General features: G+C 41.3%; 1 protein-coding gene across 1 annotated transcript in view; it reads right to left on the bottom strand.

Annotated features, from left to right (window-relative positions):
• Window positions 1-9679: 9679 nt before the first annotated feature.
• wdb (serine/threonine-protein phosphatase regulatory subunit widerborst) overlaps window positions 9680-22057 on the bottom strand; it is a gene marked incomplete at its 3' end in the record, with an annotated part of 203504 nt that continues 191126 nt past the window's right edge. The window contains 1 exon segment of the mRNA XM_070085990.1: window positions 9680-9793. Within this exon segment, the coding sequence (XP_069942091.1) occupies window positions 9680-9793 (114 nt within the window).

Raw genomic sequence — 22057 nt, 5'->3', positions numbered from 1 at the left:
GAAAAAACAACTAAAACAACAAAAATAATATAATACGCGTATGTGGAATTCTGGCCGATGTTGCCACCACCACATCATTTTCTATAAACTTCTTGGCACTGTATCTCGGTAAGTACTGATCAGATTCTAATTTTTTTGTTTTATTACCTTCACAAAAATTCTGTAAGAAAAAATAATTTTTTTTTTTTCAAAATTTCTTGGACACTGGTGCGTGACTTCAGATTTTGGCCTTGGACCCTGAAAGGGTTAAGGGCAATGTGTAAATAAAATTATTGCAGAAAATTCGGAGTGTGGAAATTAGGAGAATGGTGGAGTTAATAAAAGTATTAGTCAGAGGGCAGAAGAGGGGTTGTTGAGGTGGTTTGGTCATTTAGAGAGAATGGATCAAAGTAGAATGACATGGAAAGCATATAAATCTATAGGGGAAGGAATGAGGGGTAGGGGTCAGTCCTCGAAAGGGTTGGAGAGAGGGGGTAAAGGAGGTTTTGTGGGTAAGGGGCTTGGACTTCCAGCAAAGTAAGGCGCTGAGGCGTGTTAGATAGGAGTGAATGGAGACGAATGGTACTTGGGACCTGACGATCTGTTGGAGGTGTAGCAGGGATAATATTTAGTGAAGGGATTCAGGGAAACCGGTTATTTTCATATAGTCGGACTTGAGTCCTGGAAATGGGAAGTACAATGCCTGCACTTTAAAGGAGGGGTTTGGGATATTGGCAGTTTGGAGGGATATGTTGTGTATCTTTATATGTGTATGCTTCTAGACTGTTGTATTCTGAGCACCTCTGCAAAAACAGTGATAATGTAAAAGCGAGTGTGGTGAAAGTGTTGAATGATGATGAAAGTATTTTCTTTTTGGGGATTTTCTTTTTTCTTTTTGGGTCACCCTGCCTCGGTGGGAGACGGCCACTTGTTGATATATATATATATATATATATATATAATATATATATACACACACACACACATACACACACACATCAGTAGGGTCCCACTTATACGGCAGGTTAGGTTCCAGGCTACAGCCGTAAAGCAGAAATCGCTGTTAAGTGGAATGCCTCTTTCTCCCACTTATAAATGCATATAATTACTAGATAACAAGTTTACACTAACATATATTAAGTCAGCAATAGAACTAGGCATTAAAAAACAATAAAAAAGTAAAACACACACAGTACACTCATTACTTACCTTAAAATATTTTAGTGTTAATGTAGAGCGAGATGAGTAGTATTTATTATAAGAAATCAGGTGTGGTAAATATGGTAGCCAACCAGGCCCCCCCAACCACAATTAATATACGACGACATTTAAAGCATCCCAGAGCGATAAAATGTGTATAGACGCCCCCCCCCCTCCCAAGTTGCGTTCCAGAAGGCTGTTCGTATCTTGAATTGCTTTTAAGTTATTTTGCCATTTTTCTATTGTTATGATTATTAATTATTGTTTTTAATATTTCATCATTATTATTACTATCTCTCTACACCGTTGTTCAATGAAAACTTAAATACAATACTGTACAGTATCAGTAATGTATGGTATTAAATACTAATGCATATTTTATTAATAAATACTGTAATAAAAACTTACCTTTTTAATTGGTACAATAAACTTGAAGTGATGGATGAGAGGAAGATCGTAGGTTGTATGGAGCAACTGAGGGAGAGTGTCGTCAACCTCATACACTTCATCATTAAGTGCTTTGTCAATCAGGGTTTTGTAAGCCTGGGTTTCTTCAACATCTGAAGAGGCTCTTCAGGTAAAAGGCACTGGTATGAAAAATTTGTCTAGGGAAGTCTGTACCATTTTTCTCTTCTCATTATATATAAGACGGTAGCATAAGATAGAATTGTTGACACAAGTTGAAACCTTTGAGAATCTCTCGATACTGGGGTCCTGAAGCTCAAACATATGGAAACCTCTCTCTATAAGAGAAAATGCCTTCATCTTGATTCATCTTGCTCCCCTTGCTCATCCTTACACTGCATCTCTTTCAGTTCCATCAAATCTTCAATAGTCGGCTAGATTGACTTTGGTGCTGGCCAGCGTGGGGTGCGGTAAAACGTTGTACTACGCAGAAGATGCACAACTCAAAATTCGGATTTGCGGAAATACTGCGAATGAAACATGGCAGTCTGTTCATATATCCAAATGTTCATAAGGTAGAGTCTGTATACAGTTCACTCATTACTTAAAAATATCTGTTGTCTTAATGTAGGGTGAGACGAGTAGTATTTATTGTAAGAAATCAGGTGTGGTAGGTATGACACGAGTGGGTCATACCTACTACATACAACAACATTTAAAGCATTCCAGAGTGATAAAATGAATATACAAGTCACTCATTATTTGCCTTGAAATATTTGTAGTCCTAATATAGGGTGAGAGGTGAGTAAATGAGATAAAATGCATGAATGAATGAGAGGGAGAGCGAGAGAGAGAGAGAGAGAGAGAGAGAGAGAGAGAGAGGGAGGGAGAGAGAGAGGGAGAGGGAGGGGAGAGAGGAGAGAGAGAGAGGGAGAGAGAGAGAGAGGGAGGGAGAGAGAGGGAGGGGAGGGAGAGGGAGGGAGGGAGGGAGGGAGAGGGGAGGGGAGGGAGGGAGGGAGGGAGGGAGGAGGGAGGGGAGGGGAGGGAGGGGAGAGGGAGTGAGAGAGTGAGGGAGAGAGGGAGAGAGGGAGAGAGAGGGAGGGAGGAGGGAGGGGAGGGAGGGGAGGGAGAGGGAGGAGAGGAGGGGAGGGAGAGAGGGAGGAGGAGAGGGAGGGAGGGGAGGGGAGGGAGGAGAGGGAGGGAGGGGAGAGGAGGGAGGGAGGAGGGAGGGAGGAGGGAGGAGGAGGGAGGAGGGAGGGAGAGAGAGGGAAGGAGGAGGGAGGAGAGGAGAGAGGAGGGAGAGAGAGGGAGGGAGAGGAGGGAGGGAGGGAGGGAGGAGGGAGGGGAGGGAGGGAGAGGGAGGGAGGGAGGGAGGGAGGGAGAGGGAGGGAGGGGAGGGAGGGAGGAGGGAGGGAGAGAGGGAGGGAGGGGAGAGGGAGGAGGGAGGGAGGAGGGGAGGGAGGGGAGGAGGGAGGAGGAGAGAGAGAGGAGGGAGAGAGGGAGGGAGAGGGGAGGGGAGGAGAGGAGGAGGGGAGAGGAGGGAGGGAGGGAGAGGAGGGGAGAGGGAGGGAGGAGAGGGAGGGGAGGAGGGAGGGGAGGGAGGGAAGGGAGAGGGGAGGAGAGGGGGAGGGAGAGGGGAGGAGGGAGGAGGGAGAGGAGAGGGGGGAGAGGAGAGAGGGAGGGAGAGAGAGAGGGGAGAGAGGGAGAGAGGGAGAGGAGAGAGGAGAGAGGGGAGTAGAGACGGGGAGAGGGGAGAGAGAGAGAGAGAGAGAGAGAGGAGAGAGAGAGAGAGAGAGAGAGAGAGGAGAGAGAGAGAGGGAGAGAGAGAGAAAGAAAGAGAGAGAGAGAGAGAGAGAGAGAGAGAGAGAGAGAGAGAGAGAGAGAGAGAGGGAGAGAGAGAGGGAGAGGGAGAGAGAGAGGGAGAGGGAGAGAGAGAGAGAGGGAGAGAGCTCGCCACCACCGACTGGAATGCTCTTCTCCAAGGGGATGTTGACAACCAAGTGAAAGCCTTCACTGGACACATCCTTAATCTACAACAAGAACACATTCCTCACCGGCAATATGTGACAAAGCCTACAGATCAGCCTTGGTTTGGCTTTCGTTGTAGAGAGGCTGCTACTGCTAAGTACAAAGCATGGCGAAGGTATAAGAGACATCCTACCACCTATAACAGGAACTTGCACATGCAAGCCTGTAGGCATATGGGTGATGTTCAAAAGTGGGCCATTGCTAAATGGGAGGTGGACACTAAAAGAAAGCTAGCATCAGGTAGGGTAGGCTCCAAAACCTGGTGGTCCCTGGTCAAGGACAGACAAGGTTATCTGCCTGATGAGCTCATTCCACCTCTAAATCGATAGGATGGGACCACCTCTACTAGTAGTCAAGAGAAGGCAGACCTCTTTGCTGAGCACTTTGCTACCAAAATGCAAGTTCCTGATCCAGCAAGGGACCCTCCTTGGCTAACTGCAAGAACTGTGTCAAAACTCAGTGGTGACAATAAGGCAGGAGGAGGTGCATTTCCTTCTTAAATCACTTGACGAAGAAAAGGCTGTGGGCCCAGACAAGTTGAGCCCAAGATTGTTGAGAAGATGTGCAGACCAGCTAGCAGCACCTCTAACTCGCATCTTTCAGCACTGCCTAGTACAGTGTAAATGGCCCTCTCTATGGAAAGAGGCAAATGTAGTCCCTGTTCACAAAAAGAAGAGCAGAGCAGAAATCAGCAACTACAGACCAGTGTCACTCCTATCATTCACTGGTAAGATCCTTGAGACAATAATCTCAAGACAAATGACATTTTTTTTTGACTACAACTCACTACTTTGTGATCGTCAATATGGTTTCAGGAAAGGTTACTCTGCTGCTGATCTGTTGTTAAACCTATCCACTAAGTGGCACCAGTCACTGGATGAATCCAAAGTCAGCTGTGTGGTAGCACTGGACATTGCTGGAGCTTTCGACCGGGTGTGGCACCAGGGCCTCTTAGCAAAACTTCAAGCACTGGGAATTGCAGGCTCTACGCTATGTCTCCTCAGTGATTACCTTCATGGTAGATCTCTAAGTGTAGTTCTCAATGGAACGGAATCAGCAAGACATCCTATTGGGGCAAGTGTTCCACAAGGTAGCGTGCTGGGACCACTGTTATGGAATGTCTACTTCAATGACCTTCTTCATCTCATCCCAGAATCACATGCATATGCAGACAACTGTACACTGACATTCACTTATCCAAGAGAAGAAATGCCAGCTGCTCTAAGCTACATCAATCACCAGCTGAGAGCTATATCAGCTTGGGGAAATAGATGGCAAGTAACATTTGCACCTGAGAAAATGCAAATGATGGTCTCTAGGCACCCTGATGGTAATGCTGGTGCAGTAGTAAGGAAGAATGGGAAGGTGTTGGCACCTGGAGAAGATGTTGATATCCATGGGGTGAAATTTGACTCCAAACTAATCATGAAGAACCACGTTGTAAATCTTGTAAACAAGGCAGTCAGGAAGCTTACAGCACTTCGCCGTATCTTGCATCTGCTTGACAGTAGGGGTTGCAAGATCCTGTACGAGGCACAAGTACGCTCACACCTTGAGTATGCTCCACTTTCTTGGTTTGCCTGCCCCCTCTCATCTCGACTGCTTGACAGAGTAGAGAACAGAGCAAGACGTCTCATCTCTCGCCTGGACCCATCCTGGATAGATCTGTCATTTCAGCAGAGCCTTCAACATAGGAGGGATAGTGGGTGGCCCTTACTGTTATGTACAAGGCCAATATTGTCAAAATACCACACTTGGATCCACTTGAGGACAGCGTGAAACAAGCTTTTATGCCACAAGGACGGGCAGAAAGCAGCAACTTCACTCTGGCTGTACCCTTCTCCAGAACATCACTCCATTTGAGATCATACATACCCAGGATGACTCGAGTATGGAACACATTTGTACAGCATAATGATGTCAACGAGATAAAGTCAGTTGATCAAATGAAAATGCTGGCCCACAGATGGCTCCAACTTCATCCTGTTCCCTACTTGTATGTCTCATAACAATAAAAATGCTTTCAAATGAGCTGATGTAGGTAACAGCTCTTAGCTTGCCAATAAAGTTAGGAATCCTTAACCTGTAAATAGCTTGTCAATAAAGTTAGGGATCCTTAACCTTGTCAAACCCTGTGTAAAAAAAAAAAAAAAAAGACAGAGAGAGACAGAGACAGAGAGAGAGAGAGACAGAGAGAGAGAGAGAGAGACAGAGAGAGAGAGACACAGAGAGAGAGAGAGACAGAGAGAGAGACAGAGAGAGAGACAGAGAGAGAGAGACAGAGAGAGAGAGACAGAGAGACAGAGAGACAGACAGAGAGACACAGAGAGAGAGACAGAGAGAGAGAGAGAGACAGAGAGACAGAGACAGAGAGACAGAGAGACAGACAGAGACAGAGAGACACAGAGAGAGACAGAGAGAGAGAGAGAGAGAGAGAGAGAGAGAGACAGAGACAGAGAGAGAGAGAGACAGAGACAGAGACAGAGAGAGAGAGAGAGAGACAGAGAGACAGAGAGACAGAGAGACAGAGAGAGACAGAGAGAGAGAGAGACAGAGAGAGAGAGAGAGAGAGAGAGAGAGAGAAGACACACCAATGATCCAGGTCTGTAACTTATGGAGGTGATTCACCTACTGATGTTAAGGTATGTCTTCCATTTCTTTCCTATTTTTTTTCACTTGTGAACCTTGCCTTGGGCTAGTTAACTCCACACTCCACCGTACTCACAACTTAAGTACCACTATCCTTGTTGGATACTTTTATTTGTTAAGGTTTTTTAACATTTTATTTGTATCTACTTGGCTACCAGCATTGATTTCATTGCGATTCATAATGTAGTCTAGTACTCACTCTCTTTAGAAATTTTAGCCATTATTTAAAAAATTGTCTTTTTGGTATCATACCCATTTCTCCTCATAACCCAAAAAATTCGGCTTGGATCAACAAAGTATTAAGGTTGAAAATGAGCTAACTTTGTGGTTTATGCTACTGTGAAGTGGTCCATCACATTGATTTTATGTGGAACAGTGTTAACATATCTACCAATCTACATCAAAGTCTACTGGGATGGTGTATCATCTTCATGCGGAGTTCCATATACCATCTTCGGTGGAGGTTCCAAATACCATTTACAGCAGCAGTACTGCAACCTCCTTAACAGCTTGTGTGCCAAATTTGAGGCACTCCTGCCTTATGATATCAATATCAGGTCATTATAAGTCCAGATCATATCACTGGGAAGACCATCATTACATCTCAGTCCTGCCATATTTGGCATGCATGTGTCATTGGCAAACCTTACACAGAAGTGTGCTTTATACAGTTTAAATTTTCTTTCAGTTAAAAATAGGAGAGGAGAGTTATTAAATGAAGAGTTAGAGGTATCGGGAAGTTGGAGGGAATATTCTGAGGAAGTGTTAAATGTTGATGAAGATAGGGAAGCTGTGATTTCGTGTATAGGGCAAGGAGGAATAACATCTTGTAGGAGTGAGGAAAAGCCAGTTGTGAGTGTGGGAGAAGTTTGAGAGGCAGTGGGTAGAATGAAAGGGGGTAGGACAGCTGGGATTGATGGGATAGATAGAAATGTTAAAAGCAGGTGGGGGATATAGTTTTGGAGTGGTTGGTGCTATTATTTAATAAATGTATGGAAGAGGGTAAGGTACCTAGGGATTGGCAGAGAGCATGCATAGTTCCTTTGTATAAAGGCAAAGTGGATGAAAGAGTGCAAAAATTATAGGGGAATAAGTTTGTTGAGTACATCTGGTAAAGTGTATGGTAGAGTAATTATTGAAAGAATTAAGAGTAAGACAGAGAGTAAGATAGCAGATGAACAAGGAGGCTTTAGGAAAGGTAGGGGGTGTGTGGACCAGGTGTTTACAGTGAAACATATAGGTGAACAGTATTTAGATAAGGGTAAAGAGGTTTTTGTGGCATTTATGGATTTAGAAAAGGCATATGACAGGGTGGATAGGGGGGGCAATGTGGCAGATGTTGCAGGTGTATGGTATAGGAGGTAGGTTACTGAAAGCAGTGAAGAGTTTTTATGAGGATAGTGAGGCTCAGATTAGAGTATGTAGGAGAGAGGGAGATTATTTCCTAGTAAAAGTAGGCCTTAGACAAGGATGTGTGATGTCACTGTGGTTGTTCAATATATTTATAGATGGGGTTGTAAGAAAAGTGAATGCTAGGGTCTTGGCAAGAGGTGTGGAGCTAAAAAATAAAGAATCAAACACAAAGTGGGAGTTGTCATAGTTGCTCTTTGCTGATGACATTGTGCTTTTGGGAGATTCTGAAGAGAAGTTGCAGAGGTTGGTGCATGAATTTGGTAGGGTATGTAAAAGAAGAAAATTAAAAGTGAATATAGGAAAGAGTAAGGTTATGAGGATAACAAAAAGGTGACGAAAGACTGGATATAAGATTGGAGGGAGAGAGTATGGAGGAGTTGAATGTATTCATATATTTAGGAGTGGACGTGTCAGCAGATGGGTCTATGAAGAATGCGGTGAATCACAGAATTGATGAGGAGAAAAGGGTGAGTGGTGCACTTAGGAGTCTGTGGAGACAAAGAACTTTGTCCGTGGAAGCAAAAAGGGGAATGTATGAGAGCATAGTTGTACCAACACTCTTGTATGGGTGTGAAGCATGGGTGATGAATGTTGCAACGAGGAGAAGGCTGGAGGCAGTGGAGATGTCATGTCTGAGGGCAATGTGTGGTGTGAATATAATGCAGAGAATTCGTAGTTCGGAAATTAGGAGGTGTGGGATTACCAAAACTATTATCCAGAGGGCTGAGGAGGGGTTGTTGAGGTGGTTCGGACATGTAAAGAGAATGGAAAAAAACAGAATGACTTCGAGAGTGTATAAATCTGTAGTGGAGGGAAAGCGGGGTAGGGGTCAGCCTAGGAAAGGTTGGAGGGAGGGGGTAAAGGAGGTTTTGTGTGCGAGGGGCTTGGACTTCCAGCAAGCTTGCACGAGCGTATTTGATAGGAGTGAATGGAGACAAATGGTTTTTAATACTCGACGTGCTGTTAGAGGGTGAGCAAAGTAACATTTATAAAGGGATTCAGGGAAACCGGCAGGCCGGACTTGAGTCCTGGAGATGGGAAGTACAGTGTCTACACTCTGAAGGAGGGGTGTTAATGTTGCAGTTTTATAACTGTAGTGTAAAGCACCCTTCTGGCAAGACAGTGATGGAGTGAATGATGATGAAAGTTTTCTTTTTCGGGCCACCCTACCTTGGTGGGAATCGGCCGATGTGTTAATAAAAAATAAAATATAGCAATTTTTCCCCTTTTCATTGTTATTAATAAAGATACAGAATCATTGCATCTACCAATTCCTTTTATATTATTATTTTTTTTTTTTTCAAAAATATTTAAGGACAATTCCCCATATTTTCATAGCAGGGAAGTCTACAATGCCCATACATGTGGAAACCCTTTCTCTTACAAAACTTGTACATTGCTGGAGACCCTTTCTCTTACAAAACTTGTACATTGCTGGAGACCCTTTCTCTTACAAAACTTGTACATTGCTGGAGACCCTTTCTCTTACAAAACTTGTACATTGCTGGAGACCCTTTCTCTTACAAAACTTGTACATTGCTGGAGACCCTTTCCCTTACAAAACTTGTACATTGCTGGAAACCCTTCCCTTACAAAACTTGTACATTGCTGGAAACCCTTAAAAGTACTAGATTAAATGAGCCACATTACAATAAAAGGTTTAAAACATGTCCATCTTCACATTGCTAACAAATAATCACTACAAATGACCTATACTAATGTTCTTCCCACTCAACACTACACCTGTAATCCTGCAGTATGCATAAAGGGATGTGTCCTTAGCAATCTTTACCCTACTGGAAGATTTTTTGAGTTAGAAATGAGATGTGTCAGTGAGAGGAGAGCTCAGACAAGGAACTTGGCACCAGGGATAGAGCCAAAGGTTTTACACAGGTATTCTGGAGTGAATGCACAGATGAGGGAGGGGGAGGGGAGGAATAATTTCTTATTAATTTATAAGGTAGACCAAGAACAATACTCAGACAAAAGCTCAGAATCTACCAACCTTGCTAATTCTGTAGAGTGCTGGAAACATTATAGGAAGGATCACATTAGAATTTTCCTCTATTAGGCTCATGATGTACTCGTTGTTCCAGAAATAGAGTGCCCGCTCTGCAACCTGTAGCAAAATACACAGTCACTTCACATATTCTAAAACTATCAACACTGAAAATTCCATTACACAAATTATATAAAATTACTTGTTAGGCTTTAAACACAATAAAATAAATTAAGATTGTCAACACTTACCAAAAACCTTATAAAAAGGAATAATGTATTAAGGAAAGCTGGAGAAATATTTATTAACCACCATAAAATTACACAACTCATTTTTACAAGAAGATAATGACAAAGGAAATTTAAAAACTTTGGCATTTGTAGGAGAGAAGGGGACTATTTTCCAACAATAATAAGACTAATTAGGAAGACTTGGTGTATAAATCTGTACAGGGAAGGCAGGGTAAGGGTTGTCTTAGGAAAGGTTGAAGGAAGAGGGTGAAGGAGGTTTTGGGTGCAAGGGGCTTAGACATCCAGCAAGTGTATGTGACTGTTAGATAAGAGTGAGTGGACGTAAGTGGTTTTTATGACGATGTGCTGTTGGAACGTAAGCAAAGTAACATTAATGAAGGGATTCAGGGATACTGGTTAGCCAGACCTGAGTCCTAGAGGTGCCTGCACTCTGAAGGAAACGTGGGGATATTTTGCAGTTTTGGAACTGTATTATCAGCATGCCTCTAGCAAGACAGCAATGGAGTGAGTAATGATGAGTGTTTATTCTTTTTTTAGGGTGTGGGGTGACCTGTCCTCAGTGGAAGACTATCAATGTTAACTCTTAAACTGTCCAAACGTAGATCTACGTTCACCTGCGTGGCGCTCCGATTTTGAAAAATAATTTTTGTTTTTTTTTTTAAATTAAAGAGGGAAATTTTCTTTGTGGCATAAGACCCAAAAAAATTTTTAGGACCAGTACTTACTGAGATATAAGACTATGAAGTTGGCTCTGGATGCTCACCTGACGGCAACATCCAGTCCTGCCGCATGCAGAAGTGTTGCCTATTTACCTTTTTTCCATGTTTTTATTTTAGTTTATATAATTTTTATGTTCTGATAATTACAATTTATAATAGTTCTTGTGATTTCATAGCCAATCTTTGCTCTGACACTAATATTATGTACTGAAATAGTACTCAAATAGCAACAATCACACTGACTGGTGAACATTTTCACTTGCCTTAAGTCACTGACTATTGTCTAGAAATATATACAAAGTATTTATAGGTCCCAGCAATGTTTTAGACAGGGAGTATGAAACTCCTTGAAGAATGGTGTTATTGCCTTTATATGTTTTTACTCTTGCATACAAACATGTCTTTGTATATCTGTCAGTCTGCCTATCTGTACCTGTATCTGTCTGTCTGTACATCTGTCTGCCTAGCTCCACTTATCTGTCTGTCTAGCTCAGCTTATCTTGAAGAATGGTGTTATGACAAGCGTCAGATAACAAGTGACATTTGATGAATGTGCGCTGCTGGAGGGAACCTTGCCTTTATATGTTTTTACTCTTGCACACAAACATGTCTCTGTATGTCTGTGTCTGTCAGTCTGTCTGTCCGCCTGTCTATCTGTCTGCCTGTCTGTGCCTGTCTGTCTGTCTGCCTATCTGTACATCTCTGTCTGTATCTGTCTCTGCATAGCTCTGCTCATCTGTCTTTCTGTCTTCCGTGTGTGGGCATGTTTATTTATGTCTTATATCTACAAACACTGTATAGCACTTGGCCTGGAATTTTTGGGTTATCCTAAGTAATTTACATTATGTATAATAACTGTACTTATGAGTACATGTGAGAGAGAGAGAGACAGAGATATAGACAGACAAATATAGAGACAGCCAAAACTAGCCAAATACATTAGAACATAAGAAAGAAGGAACACTGCAACAGGCCTACTGGCCCATGCAAGGCAGGCCCATGTCACCCCCCCTGCTTAGACCAATGACCCACCAAGTCAGGTCACAGCCACTGAAGGAAGGAGCATGACATCTGACCTAGTAGCACAAGCTAGTCAGGCCTAACTCACACCCACTCATGCATTTATCTAACCTATGTTTACTTTCCTCTTAAAATGTGAGTGTTAATATGACATGACATCGGTGAATCCCTGGTGTTTGCCAGGCTATCTGCTCTACATGGCACTCAATTGAACTAGTGCTCCCACAAGGTACTAAGTAGTCCCCGTTTTTTTTTCCATACTGTTCACACTGAGTGCACAGACCCATTCTTTTTTATCTAGGTGACTCAGGCCTATCGCACCAAATTTGAAGTTATGAAAAATAAAACGTTGATCTATGTTCAGAGCCCCCTGCACGTGAACGTAGATCTAAGTGTGGACAATTTAAGGGTTAAAGGAAAAAAGTAGGACCAGGACAGGGATGTGTATTGTCACCATAGTGGTTCAATATATACATAGTGGTGTTGGGGAGAAGTGTAGGATATAAAGATAGTCTGATATGAAATGGGAATTGTCAATTATTCTTTGCCAAGAATACTTCTTTTGGGAGATTCCAAATGCAAGTTGCAAGGGTTGGAGGGTAGTTTGGTGGAGTGTTTAAAAGAAGGAAATTAAAAGCAAGCATAGAAAAGAGAAAAGTGATGAGAAGAAAACAAAGTTTAAATAATGATTGGTAGGAGTATGAGCGAGACACTGTATTTAGTGAAAATGCAATATGTTGAATAAATAACTAATGACAAAAATTGGGTTAAGGTCTTGAAACGTACAAAAAAAAAAAATTATTTTGCCAAAATTAACTATGCCAGGTTGGAAACTGTGTACAAAGTTTGACTTATCCTAGGTTAAATAAATATATAAATTAAATAAATAAATATATAAAAATATACATGTATTCAGTTGTAGCTACAGTTAGAGTAAGAGGTAGAAGGGACAAAAGAAAAATGGCAACAGCAAGTAAGAGAGAGGTGAAGGTGTATAGGGCGAGATATAAACAACTACTGGCAGAAAGGTGGAATAGGGCAGGTATGAGTAGTGGGGGGGGGGGGGGAATAGCTTTAACCCTTTCAGGGTCCGTGTCGTAGATCTACTGTTTTACACTGAGGGCCCAAACCGTAGATCTACGCCATGAGCTCAGCTCACTCTGATAAGCTGTGAGCGGTAAATTTGGGCCTAGATATGAGAAAATACATCTATGTGGTATGTGTGCATCACATAAAACAAATCCTGCAGCACACAGTGCATAATGAGAGAAAAAAACTGAGACCGTAATTTTCAATTAACCCTTTCGGGGTTTCGGCCGTACTAGTACAGCTTACGCGCCAGGGTTTTTGACCTACTAGTACACATAAATTCTAGTGCCCTCAAATCTAGCAAGAGAAAGCTGCTAGGCCTATATATGAAAGAATGGGTCTATGTGGTCAGTGTGCGCAGTGTAAAAAAAATCCTGCAGCACACAGTGCACAATGAGAAAAAAAAAAAAACTTTGTGTTTTTGGTTTAAAACAGCGACTTTGCACTGTATTTTTGTATGGTGAAATTGCTGACCTAGAAAATGTACAGAGAACCTTCACGGCGCACATAACGGAGATAAAACACCTCAATTACTGGGAGCGCTTGAGGTTAATAAACCTGTATTCCCTGGAACGCAGGCGGGAGAGATACATGATTATATACATCTGGAAAATCCTAGAGGGACTAGTACCGAACTTGCACACGAAAATCACTCACTACGAAAGCAAAAGACTTGGCAGACGATGCAACGTCCCCCCAATGAAAAGCAGGCGTGTCACTAGCACGTTAAGAGACCATACAATAAGTGTCAGGGGCCCGAGACTGTTCAACTGCCTCCCAGCATACATAAGGGGGATTACCAACAGACCCCCGGCAGTCTTCAAGCTGGCACTGGACAAGCACCTAAAGTCGGTTCCTGACAAGCCAGGCTGTGGCTTGTATGTTGGTTTGCGTGCAGCCAGCAGTAACAGCCTGGTTGATCAGGCTCTGATCCACCAGGCGGCCTGGTCTTAGACCGGGCCGCGGGGGCGTTGACCCCCGGAACTCTCTCCAGGTAAACTCCAGGTATTTATTGTTGTATTCTAGTTTTCCTGGTCTCATTGTATAGAATGGAAGACATATTACAGAAATTGAGATGATTTTGACTGGTTTTACAATGAAAAGTACCTTGAAATTGAGCTCAAGGTAGCAGAAAGGTTTGATTTTTACCAAAGTTCAAAAGTAAATAAATCATGCCAAGCGTCCAACACACGTCAACTGGCGAGTCTAATAATCTTTCACAAGTGCGCCGATATTATTTATACCATTTCTACACTAATGCAGTAGTCTACATAACAGTAAATCATATTATTTTTGCGAGAATAAAAAATCAAAGTGGAAAGCAAAAGAAATGTATGAAGGGCCTAGAGACGTGACTAATGAACAGAGGAAATGTTATTTTAGTGCCAGTAATGTCTTTCTTGTTTATTCTGGACCCTATTTGAAAATTGGCATCTTTTGAAATTTGTGTGAAATTGGCAAAATTGCTAAATTCTGACCACTTTATTGGATAGTTGAAATCGGTAAATGGGTGGTTTCTTGTACTCATTCGATAGAAAAAATGGAGTTCTAGCGAAATAGTTATGATTTTTGTCAACTAGTACACTGGAATTGGCCGAAAATAGGGCTCAAAGTGGGCAAAATCGCCGATGCATAAACATCGTCGAGACCGCTAACTTTGCGAGAGCATAATTCCGTAAGTTTTCCATCAAATTTCATACTTTTGGTATCATTATGATTGGGAAAAGATTCTCTATCTTTTCATATGAAACACTAATTTTTTTTTTTTTAATTTTTGGTGACCCTGAGAACAAGTCTCTGAGAGGGCCTGGCGACCCTCAAAGGGTTAAAACAGCAACTTTGCAGTGTTTTTTCGTATGTTTTTATAGTTGTATTTGCGATTTCTTGGTCTCATTTGATAGAATGGAAGATATATTACAGAAATAGAGATGATTTTGATTGGTTTTAGTACTGAAAATGGCTTGAAACTGAGCTCAAAGTAGCGAAAATGTTAAATTTTTACCGAAGTTCGAGAGTAAACAAATGACCTCACACGTCTAATACACGCCAGCTGGTGGATCTAATATACGTTCACAAATGTGCTGATATTATTTATACAATTATTACAATATTGCATTACAGTAAATCTTCTATTTTTTTGGTTTGAATAAAAATTCATTATGTGAATTAAAAAACAAAATGGAATTCATTTGTAACGCCAGAAAACATAACTAATGAATAGAGGGAATGTTAGTTTAGTGCTAGGAATGCCTGCAGTTTATTCTGGACCCTGTTTTGAAACTGGAACATTTTGAACTGGCCAAATTACAAATTTCCACTCACTTAATTTTGTAGTTGAAGCAGTTGAGTTGGCGATTTCTTGTGCTCAGTTGATAGAATAGAAGTGATATTAGTGAAATAGCTAAGAATTTGGTCGACAGGAATAAGGTAATTGGCCTAAAATGGGAGTCAAAGCCAGCAAAATCGCCAATGCGTAAATATCGCTGACACATCAAAATTCGCAAGAGTATAATTTCGTCAATTTTCCATCAAATTTCGTACTATTTGTTTTATTACCTTCAGGAAAAGATTCTCTACCATTTCATAAGAAAAAAAAACAAAATTATTTTTTGAAAATTCTTGGACACTGGTGCGCACTTTGAAATTCGGCCTCTGGACCCTGAAAGGGTTAAAAATGCAAACAGTGGAACCTTGACTTATAAGTGTCCCAACGTACGCATTTTTTGAGATATGAGCCATCCCTGGGTCGATTTTTTGCTTTGAGTTACGAGCCAGTTCCCCCTGCTTCCCCCTCAACCCAAAACCTGGATCCCTCGCTTGTTTATCTATGATTTTATGCTTTAATTCCATTGAAATCATTCTCTTTTTCTTCTCAGCACTGTCCTTTATACTTACTTTCTTAGGACCCATGCTTAGAAATTTGGCCAAATGATTGTCAAAAATGTAAGCAAAGCAGGAGAGAACTGCTCCCACAGCTAGGTAAACAGTGCATTGAGTTGGCGGCATTCGTTATTATAATAATAATAATAATAATTATTATTATCATTGTTATTATTATTAATTTAGGTAATTAGAGCACAGCTCCAATTCCCTAGATCAAGAGCCCCTCACCAGCATCAAGGTTCCTTGATGCTGGTGAGGGGCTCTTGATCTAGGAATTGGTTCTGTGCTCCAGTTCCCTAAATTAATAATAATATTAATAATAACATTAATGTAAGTGTGGTGGAGGTACATGAGGCATTACGTAGAATGAAAGGGGGTAAAGCAGCTGGAACTGATGGGATCATGACAGAAATGTTAAAAGCAGGGGGGGATATAGTGTTGGAGTGGTTGGTACTTTTGTTTAATAAATGTATGAAAGAGGGGAAGGTACCTAGGGATTGGCGGAGAGCATGTATAGTCCCTTTATATAAAGGGAAAGGGGACAAAAGAGATTGTAAAAATTATAGAGGAATAAGTTTACTGAGTATACCAGGAAAAGTATACGGTAGAGTTATAATTGAAAGAATTAGAGGTAAGACAGAATGTAGGATTGCGGATGAGCAAGGAGGTTTCAGAGTGGGTAGGGGATATGTAGATCAAGTGTTTACATTGAAGCATATACGTAAACAGTATTTAGATAAAGGTAGGGAAGTTTTTATTGCATTTATGGATTTAGAAAAGGCATATGATAGAGTGGATAGAGGAGCAATGTGGCAGATGTTGCAAGTATATGGAATAGGTGGTAAGTTACTAAATGCTGTAAAGAGCTTTTATGAGGATAGTGAGGCTCAGGTTAGGGTGTGTAGAAGAGAGGGAGAATACTTCCCGGTAAAAGTAGGTCTTAGACAGGGATGTGTAATGTCACCATGGTTGTTTAATATATTTAAGATGGGGTTGTAAAAGAAGTAAATGCTAGGGTGTTCGGGAGAGGGGTGGGATTAAATTATGGGGAATCAAATTCAAAATGGGAATTGACACAGTTACTTTTTGCTGATGATACTGTGCTTATGGGAGATTCTAAAGAAAAATTGCAAAGGTTAGTGGATGAGTTTGAGAATGTGTGTAAAGGTAGAAAGTTGAAAGTGAACATAGAAAAGAGTAAGGTGATGAGGGTATCAAATGATTTAGATAAAGAAAAATTGGATATCAAATTGGGGAGGAGTATGGAAGAAGTGAATGTTTTCAGATACTTGGGAGTTGACGTGTTGGCGGATGGATTTATGAAGGATGAGGTTAATTATAGAAATGATGAGGGAAAAAAGGTGAGTGGTGCGTTGAGGTATATGTGGAGTCAAAAAACGTTATCTATAGAGGCAATGAAGGGAATGTATGAAAGTATAGTAGTACCAACACTCTTATATGGATGTGAAGCTTGGGTGGTAAATGCAGCAGCGAGGAGACGGTTGGAGGCAGTGGAGATGTCCTGTCTAAGGGCAATGTGTGGTGTAAATATTATGCAGAAAATTCAGTGTGTGGAAATTAGGAGAAGGTGTGGAGTTAATAAAAACATTAGTCAGAGGGTAGAAGAGGGGTTGTTGAGGTGGTTTTGTCATTTAGAGAGAATGGATCAAAGTAGAATAACATGGAAAGCATATAAATCTATAGGGGAAGGAAAGAGGGGTAGGGGTCGTCCTCGAAAGGGTTGGAAAGAGGGGGTAAAGGAGGTTTTTGTGGGCGAGGGGCTTGGACTTCCAGCAAGCGTGCATGAGCGTGTTAGATAGGAGTGAATGGAGACGAATGATACTTGGGACCTGACGATCTGTTGGAGTGTGAGCAGGGTAATATTTAGTGAAGGGATTCAGGGAAACCGGTTATTTTCATATAGTCGGACTTGAGTCCTGGAAATGGGAAGTACAATGCCTGCACTTTAAAGGAGGGGTTTGGGATATTGGCAGTTTGGAGGGATATGTTGTGTATCTTTATACATATATGCTTCTAAACTGTTGTATTCTGAGCACCTCTGCAAAAGCAGTGATAATGTGTGAGTGTGGTGAAAGTGTTGAATGATGATCAAAGTATTTTCTTTTTGGGGATTTTCTTTCTTTTTGGGGTCACCCTGCCTCGGTGGGAGACGACCGACTTGTTGAAAAAAAAAAAAAAATAATAAGAAAATTGTCAAAGTGGGATGTCCAAATGTGCGTGGATGTTGTGCGAATGATACGAAAGAGAAGATTGTGGATGTTATGAATGAGAAGAAGGTGGATATCCTGGCTTTAAGTAAAACAAAGCTCAAGGGGGTGGGCGAGTTTCAGTGGAGAGGAATAAATGGGATTAGGTCAGGGGTTTCTAATAGAGTTAGAGCTAAAGAAGGAGTAGCAAAAATGTTGAAGGATAAGCTATGGCAGGAAAAGAGGGACTATAAATGTACTAATTCAAGGATTATGTGGAGTAAAATAAAGGTTGGATGTGAGAAGTGGGTTATAGTAAACGTATATGCACCTAACGAAGAGAGAAGTATAGAGGAGAGAGAGAAATTTTGGGAAATGTTGAGTGAATGCGTAGGGAGTTTTGAACCAAGTGTGAGAGTGCTTGTGGTTGGGGATTTTAATGCTAAAGTGGGTAAAAATGTTGTGGAGGGAGTAGTAGGTAAATTTGGGGTGCCAGGGGTAAATGAAAATGGGGAGCCTTTAATTGAGCTATGTGTAGAAAGAGGTTTGATAATAAGTACAGGCCCTCCATCACAAATCCGGCATCATTGGGACCTGTAGTGTGCCGGATTACTGAGTGTGCCGAATTACAGAGTGGTTAGGTTAGAATACACTTAATAAAATTAACCAACTTGACTTACACAGTTCATTGAACATTGGCAAAAATCGAACATTTCCGCAACTTTGAGCTCAATTTCAAGGTACTTTTCGTCATGAAAGCATTCAAAATCATGTCTATTTCTGTAATATATCTTCCATTCTATCAAATGAGTCAAAAAAAAAGAGAATACAACCATAAAAACCATACGAAAATATACTGCAAAGAAGCGGCTAATGGCTGAGAAGTTTTTTTTTTTTTTTTATCACACTGGCCGATTCCCACCAAGGCAGGGTGGCCCGAAAAAGAAAAACTTTCACCATCATTCACTCCATCACTGTCTTGCCAAAAGGGTGCTTTACACTACAGTTTTTAAATTGCAACATTAACACCCCTCCTTCAGAGTGCAGGCACTGTACTTCCCATCTCCAGGACTCAAGTCCGGCCTGCCGGTTTCCCTGAACCCCTTCATAAATGTTACTTTGCTCACACTCCAACAGCACGTCAAGTATTAAAAACCATTTGTCTCCATTCACTCCTATCAAACACGCTCACGCATGCCTGCTGGAAGTCCAAGCCCCTCGCACACAAAACCTCCTTTACCCCCTCCCTCCAACCTTTCCTAGGCCGACCCCTACCCCGCCTTCCTTCCACTACAGACTTATACACTCTTGAAGTCACTCTGTTTCGCTCCATTCTCTCTACATGTCCGAACCACCTCAACAACCCTTCCTCAGCCCTCTGGACAACAGTTTTGGTAATCCCGCACCTCCTCCTAACTTCCAAACTACGAATTCTCTGCATTATATTCACACCACACATTGCCCTCAGACATGACATCTCCACTGCCTCCAGCCTTCTCCTCGCTGCAACATTCATCACCCATGCTTCACACCCATGTAAGAGCGTTGGTAAAACTATTCTCTCATACATTCCCCTCTTTGCCTCCAAGGACAAAGTTCTTTGTCTCCACAGACTCCTAAGTGCACCGCTCGCCCTTTTCCCCTCATCAATTCTATGATTCACCTCAACTTTCATAGACCCATCTACTGACACGTCCACTCCCAAATATCTGAATACATTCACCTCCTCCATACTCTCTCCCTCCAATCTGATATCCAATCTTTCATCACCTAATCTTTTTGTTATCCTCATAACCTTACTCTTTCCTGTATTCACTTTTAATTTTCTTCTTTTGTACACCCTACCAAATTCATCCACCAACCTCTGCAACTTCTCTTCAGAATCTCCCAAGAGTACAGTGTCATCAGCAAAGAGCAACTGTGACAACTCCCACTTTATGTGTGATTCTTTATCTTTTAACTCCACACCTCTTGCCAAGACCCTTGCATTTCTCTTACAACCCCATCTATAAATATATTAAACAACCACGGTGACATCACACATCCTTGTCTAAGGCCTACTTTTACTGGGAAATAATTTCCCTCTTTCCTACATACTCTAACTTGAGCCTCACTATCCTCATAAAAGCTCTTCACTGCTTTCAGTAACCTACCTCCTACACCATACACCTGCAACATCTGCCACATTGCCCCCCTATCCACCCTGTCATACGCCTTTTCCAAATCCATAAATGCCACAAAGACCTCTTTAGCCTTATCTAAATACTGTTCACTTATATGTTTCACTGTAAACACCTGGTCTACACATCCCCTACCTTTCCTAAAGCCTCCTTGTTCATCTGCTATCCTATTCTCCGTCTTACTCTTAATTCTTTCAATAATAACTCTACCATACACTTTACCAGGTATACTCAACAGACTTATTCCCCTATAATTTTTGCACTCTCTTTTGTCCCCTTTGCCTTTATACAAAGGAACTATGCATGCTCTCTGCCAATCCCTAGGTACCTTACCCTCTTCCATACATTTATTAAATAATTGCACCAACCACTCCAAAACTATATCCCCACCTGCTTTTAACATTTCTATCTTTATCCCATCAATCCCAGCTGCCTTACCCCCTTTCATTTTACCTACTGCCTCACGAACTTCCCCCACACTCACAACTGGCTCTTCCTCACTCCTACAAGATGTTATTCCTCCTTGCCCTATACATGAAATCACAGCTTCCCTATCTTCATCAACATTTAACAATTCCTCAAAATATTCCCTCCATCTTCCCAATACCTCTAACTCTCCACTTAATAACTCTCCTCTCCTATTTTTAACTGACAAATCCATTTGTTCTCTAGGCTTCCTTAACTTGTTAATCTCACATTTCACCCACTCTCTCATTTGCTCTCTTTTTACATTGCTTCACCACTCTCTTAACCTCTCTCTTTTTCTCCATATACTCTTCCCTCCTTGCATCACTTCTACTTTGTAAAAACTTCTCATATGCTATCTTTTTCTCCCTTACTACTCTCTTTACATCATCATTCCACCAATCGCTCCTCTTCCCTCCCACACCCACTTTCCTGTAACCACAAACTTCTGCTGAACACTAACACTACATTTTTAAACCTACCCCATACCTCTTCGATCCCATTTCCTATGCTCTCATTAGCCCATCTATCCTCCAATAGCTGTTTATATCTTACCCTAACTGCCTCCTCTTTTAGTTTATAAACCTTCACCTCTCTCTTCCCTGATGCTTCTATTCTCCTTGTATCCCATCTACCTTTTACTCTCAGTGTAGCTACAACTAGAAAGTGATCTGATATATCTGTGGCCCCTCTATAAACATGTACATCCTGAAGTCTACTCAACAGTCTTTTATCTACCAATACATAATCCAACAAACTACTGTCATTTCGCCCTACATCATATCTTGTATACTTATTTATCCTCTTTTTCTTAAAATATGTATTACCTGATTAGTTAACTCCCTTATTTATCGTCCGTCTTTTTTATTTTTGTTGTACGTTAAGAAGCATCTTTCCATCATACATTGCCCAAGTTTCAATGAGATAGCCCAACAAACAACCGAAAAAAAAAAAAATATTTACCAAAAATCATATATGGCAAGCCCAGGCCAGGTACTGGAAATAAGTCACTTTGTCTGACTTTTCTGGGTTATCCTAGGTTCTCTATACATACACTCCTATGTATGATAATCTGTGTAACTGTATTTGTGTATACCTGAATAAATTTATTTACTTCTAGTCTGTTAACTGAGTACAAGAAACCGCCCATTCACTTATTTCAACTGCCCAATAAAGTGGTCAGAAATTGGCAATTTGGCCAATTTCACACAAATTTCAACAGATGCCAGTTTTAAAATAGGATCCAGAATAAACAATGCAGACATTACTGGCACTAAAATAACATTTTCTCTGTTCATTAGTCATGGCTACAGGCCCCTCTTATATTACTCTTGCTTACCATCTGGAATTTTTATTAACAAAAATACAAAATTTACTGTTATGCAGACTGCTGCATTATTGTAATAATTGTATAAATAATGTCAAGCCATTCTTGACTCTGTACTGGAATTTAGACTGGCAGGCGGACAGGTATTGGACGGCGATGTCATTTGTTTACTCTTGAGCTTCGCTAAAGAATAGAACATTTTCGCTACTGTGAGCGCAATTTCACGGTACTTTTCGTCATGAA

The sequence above is a fragment of the Cherax quadricarinatus genome, chromosome 17, assembly GCF_038502225.1.
Source record: "Cherax quadricarinatus isolate ZL_2023a chromosome 17, ASM3850222v1, whole genome shotgun sequence".
NCBI lineage: Eukaryota > Metazoa > Arthropoda > Malacostraca > Decapoda > Parastacidae > Cherax > Cherax quadricarinatus.
Note: the sequence above shows the minus strand (reverse complement) of the source record. Positions and strands in the feature narration are given on the sequence as shown.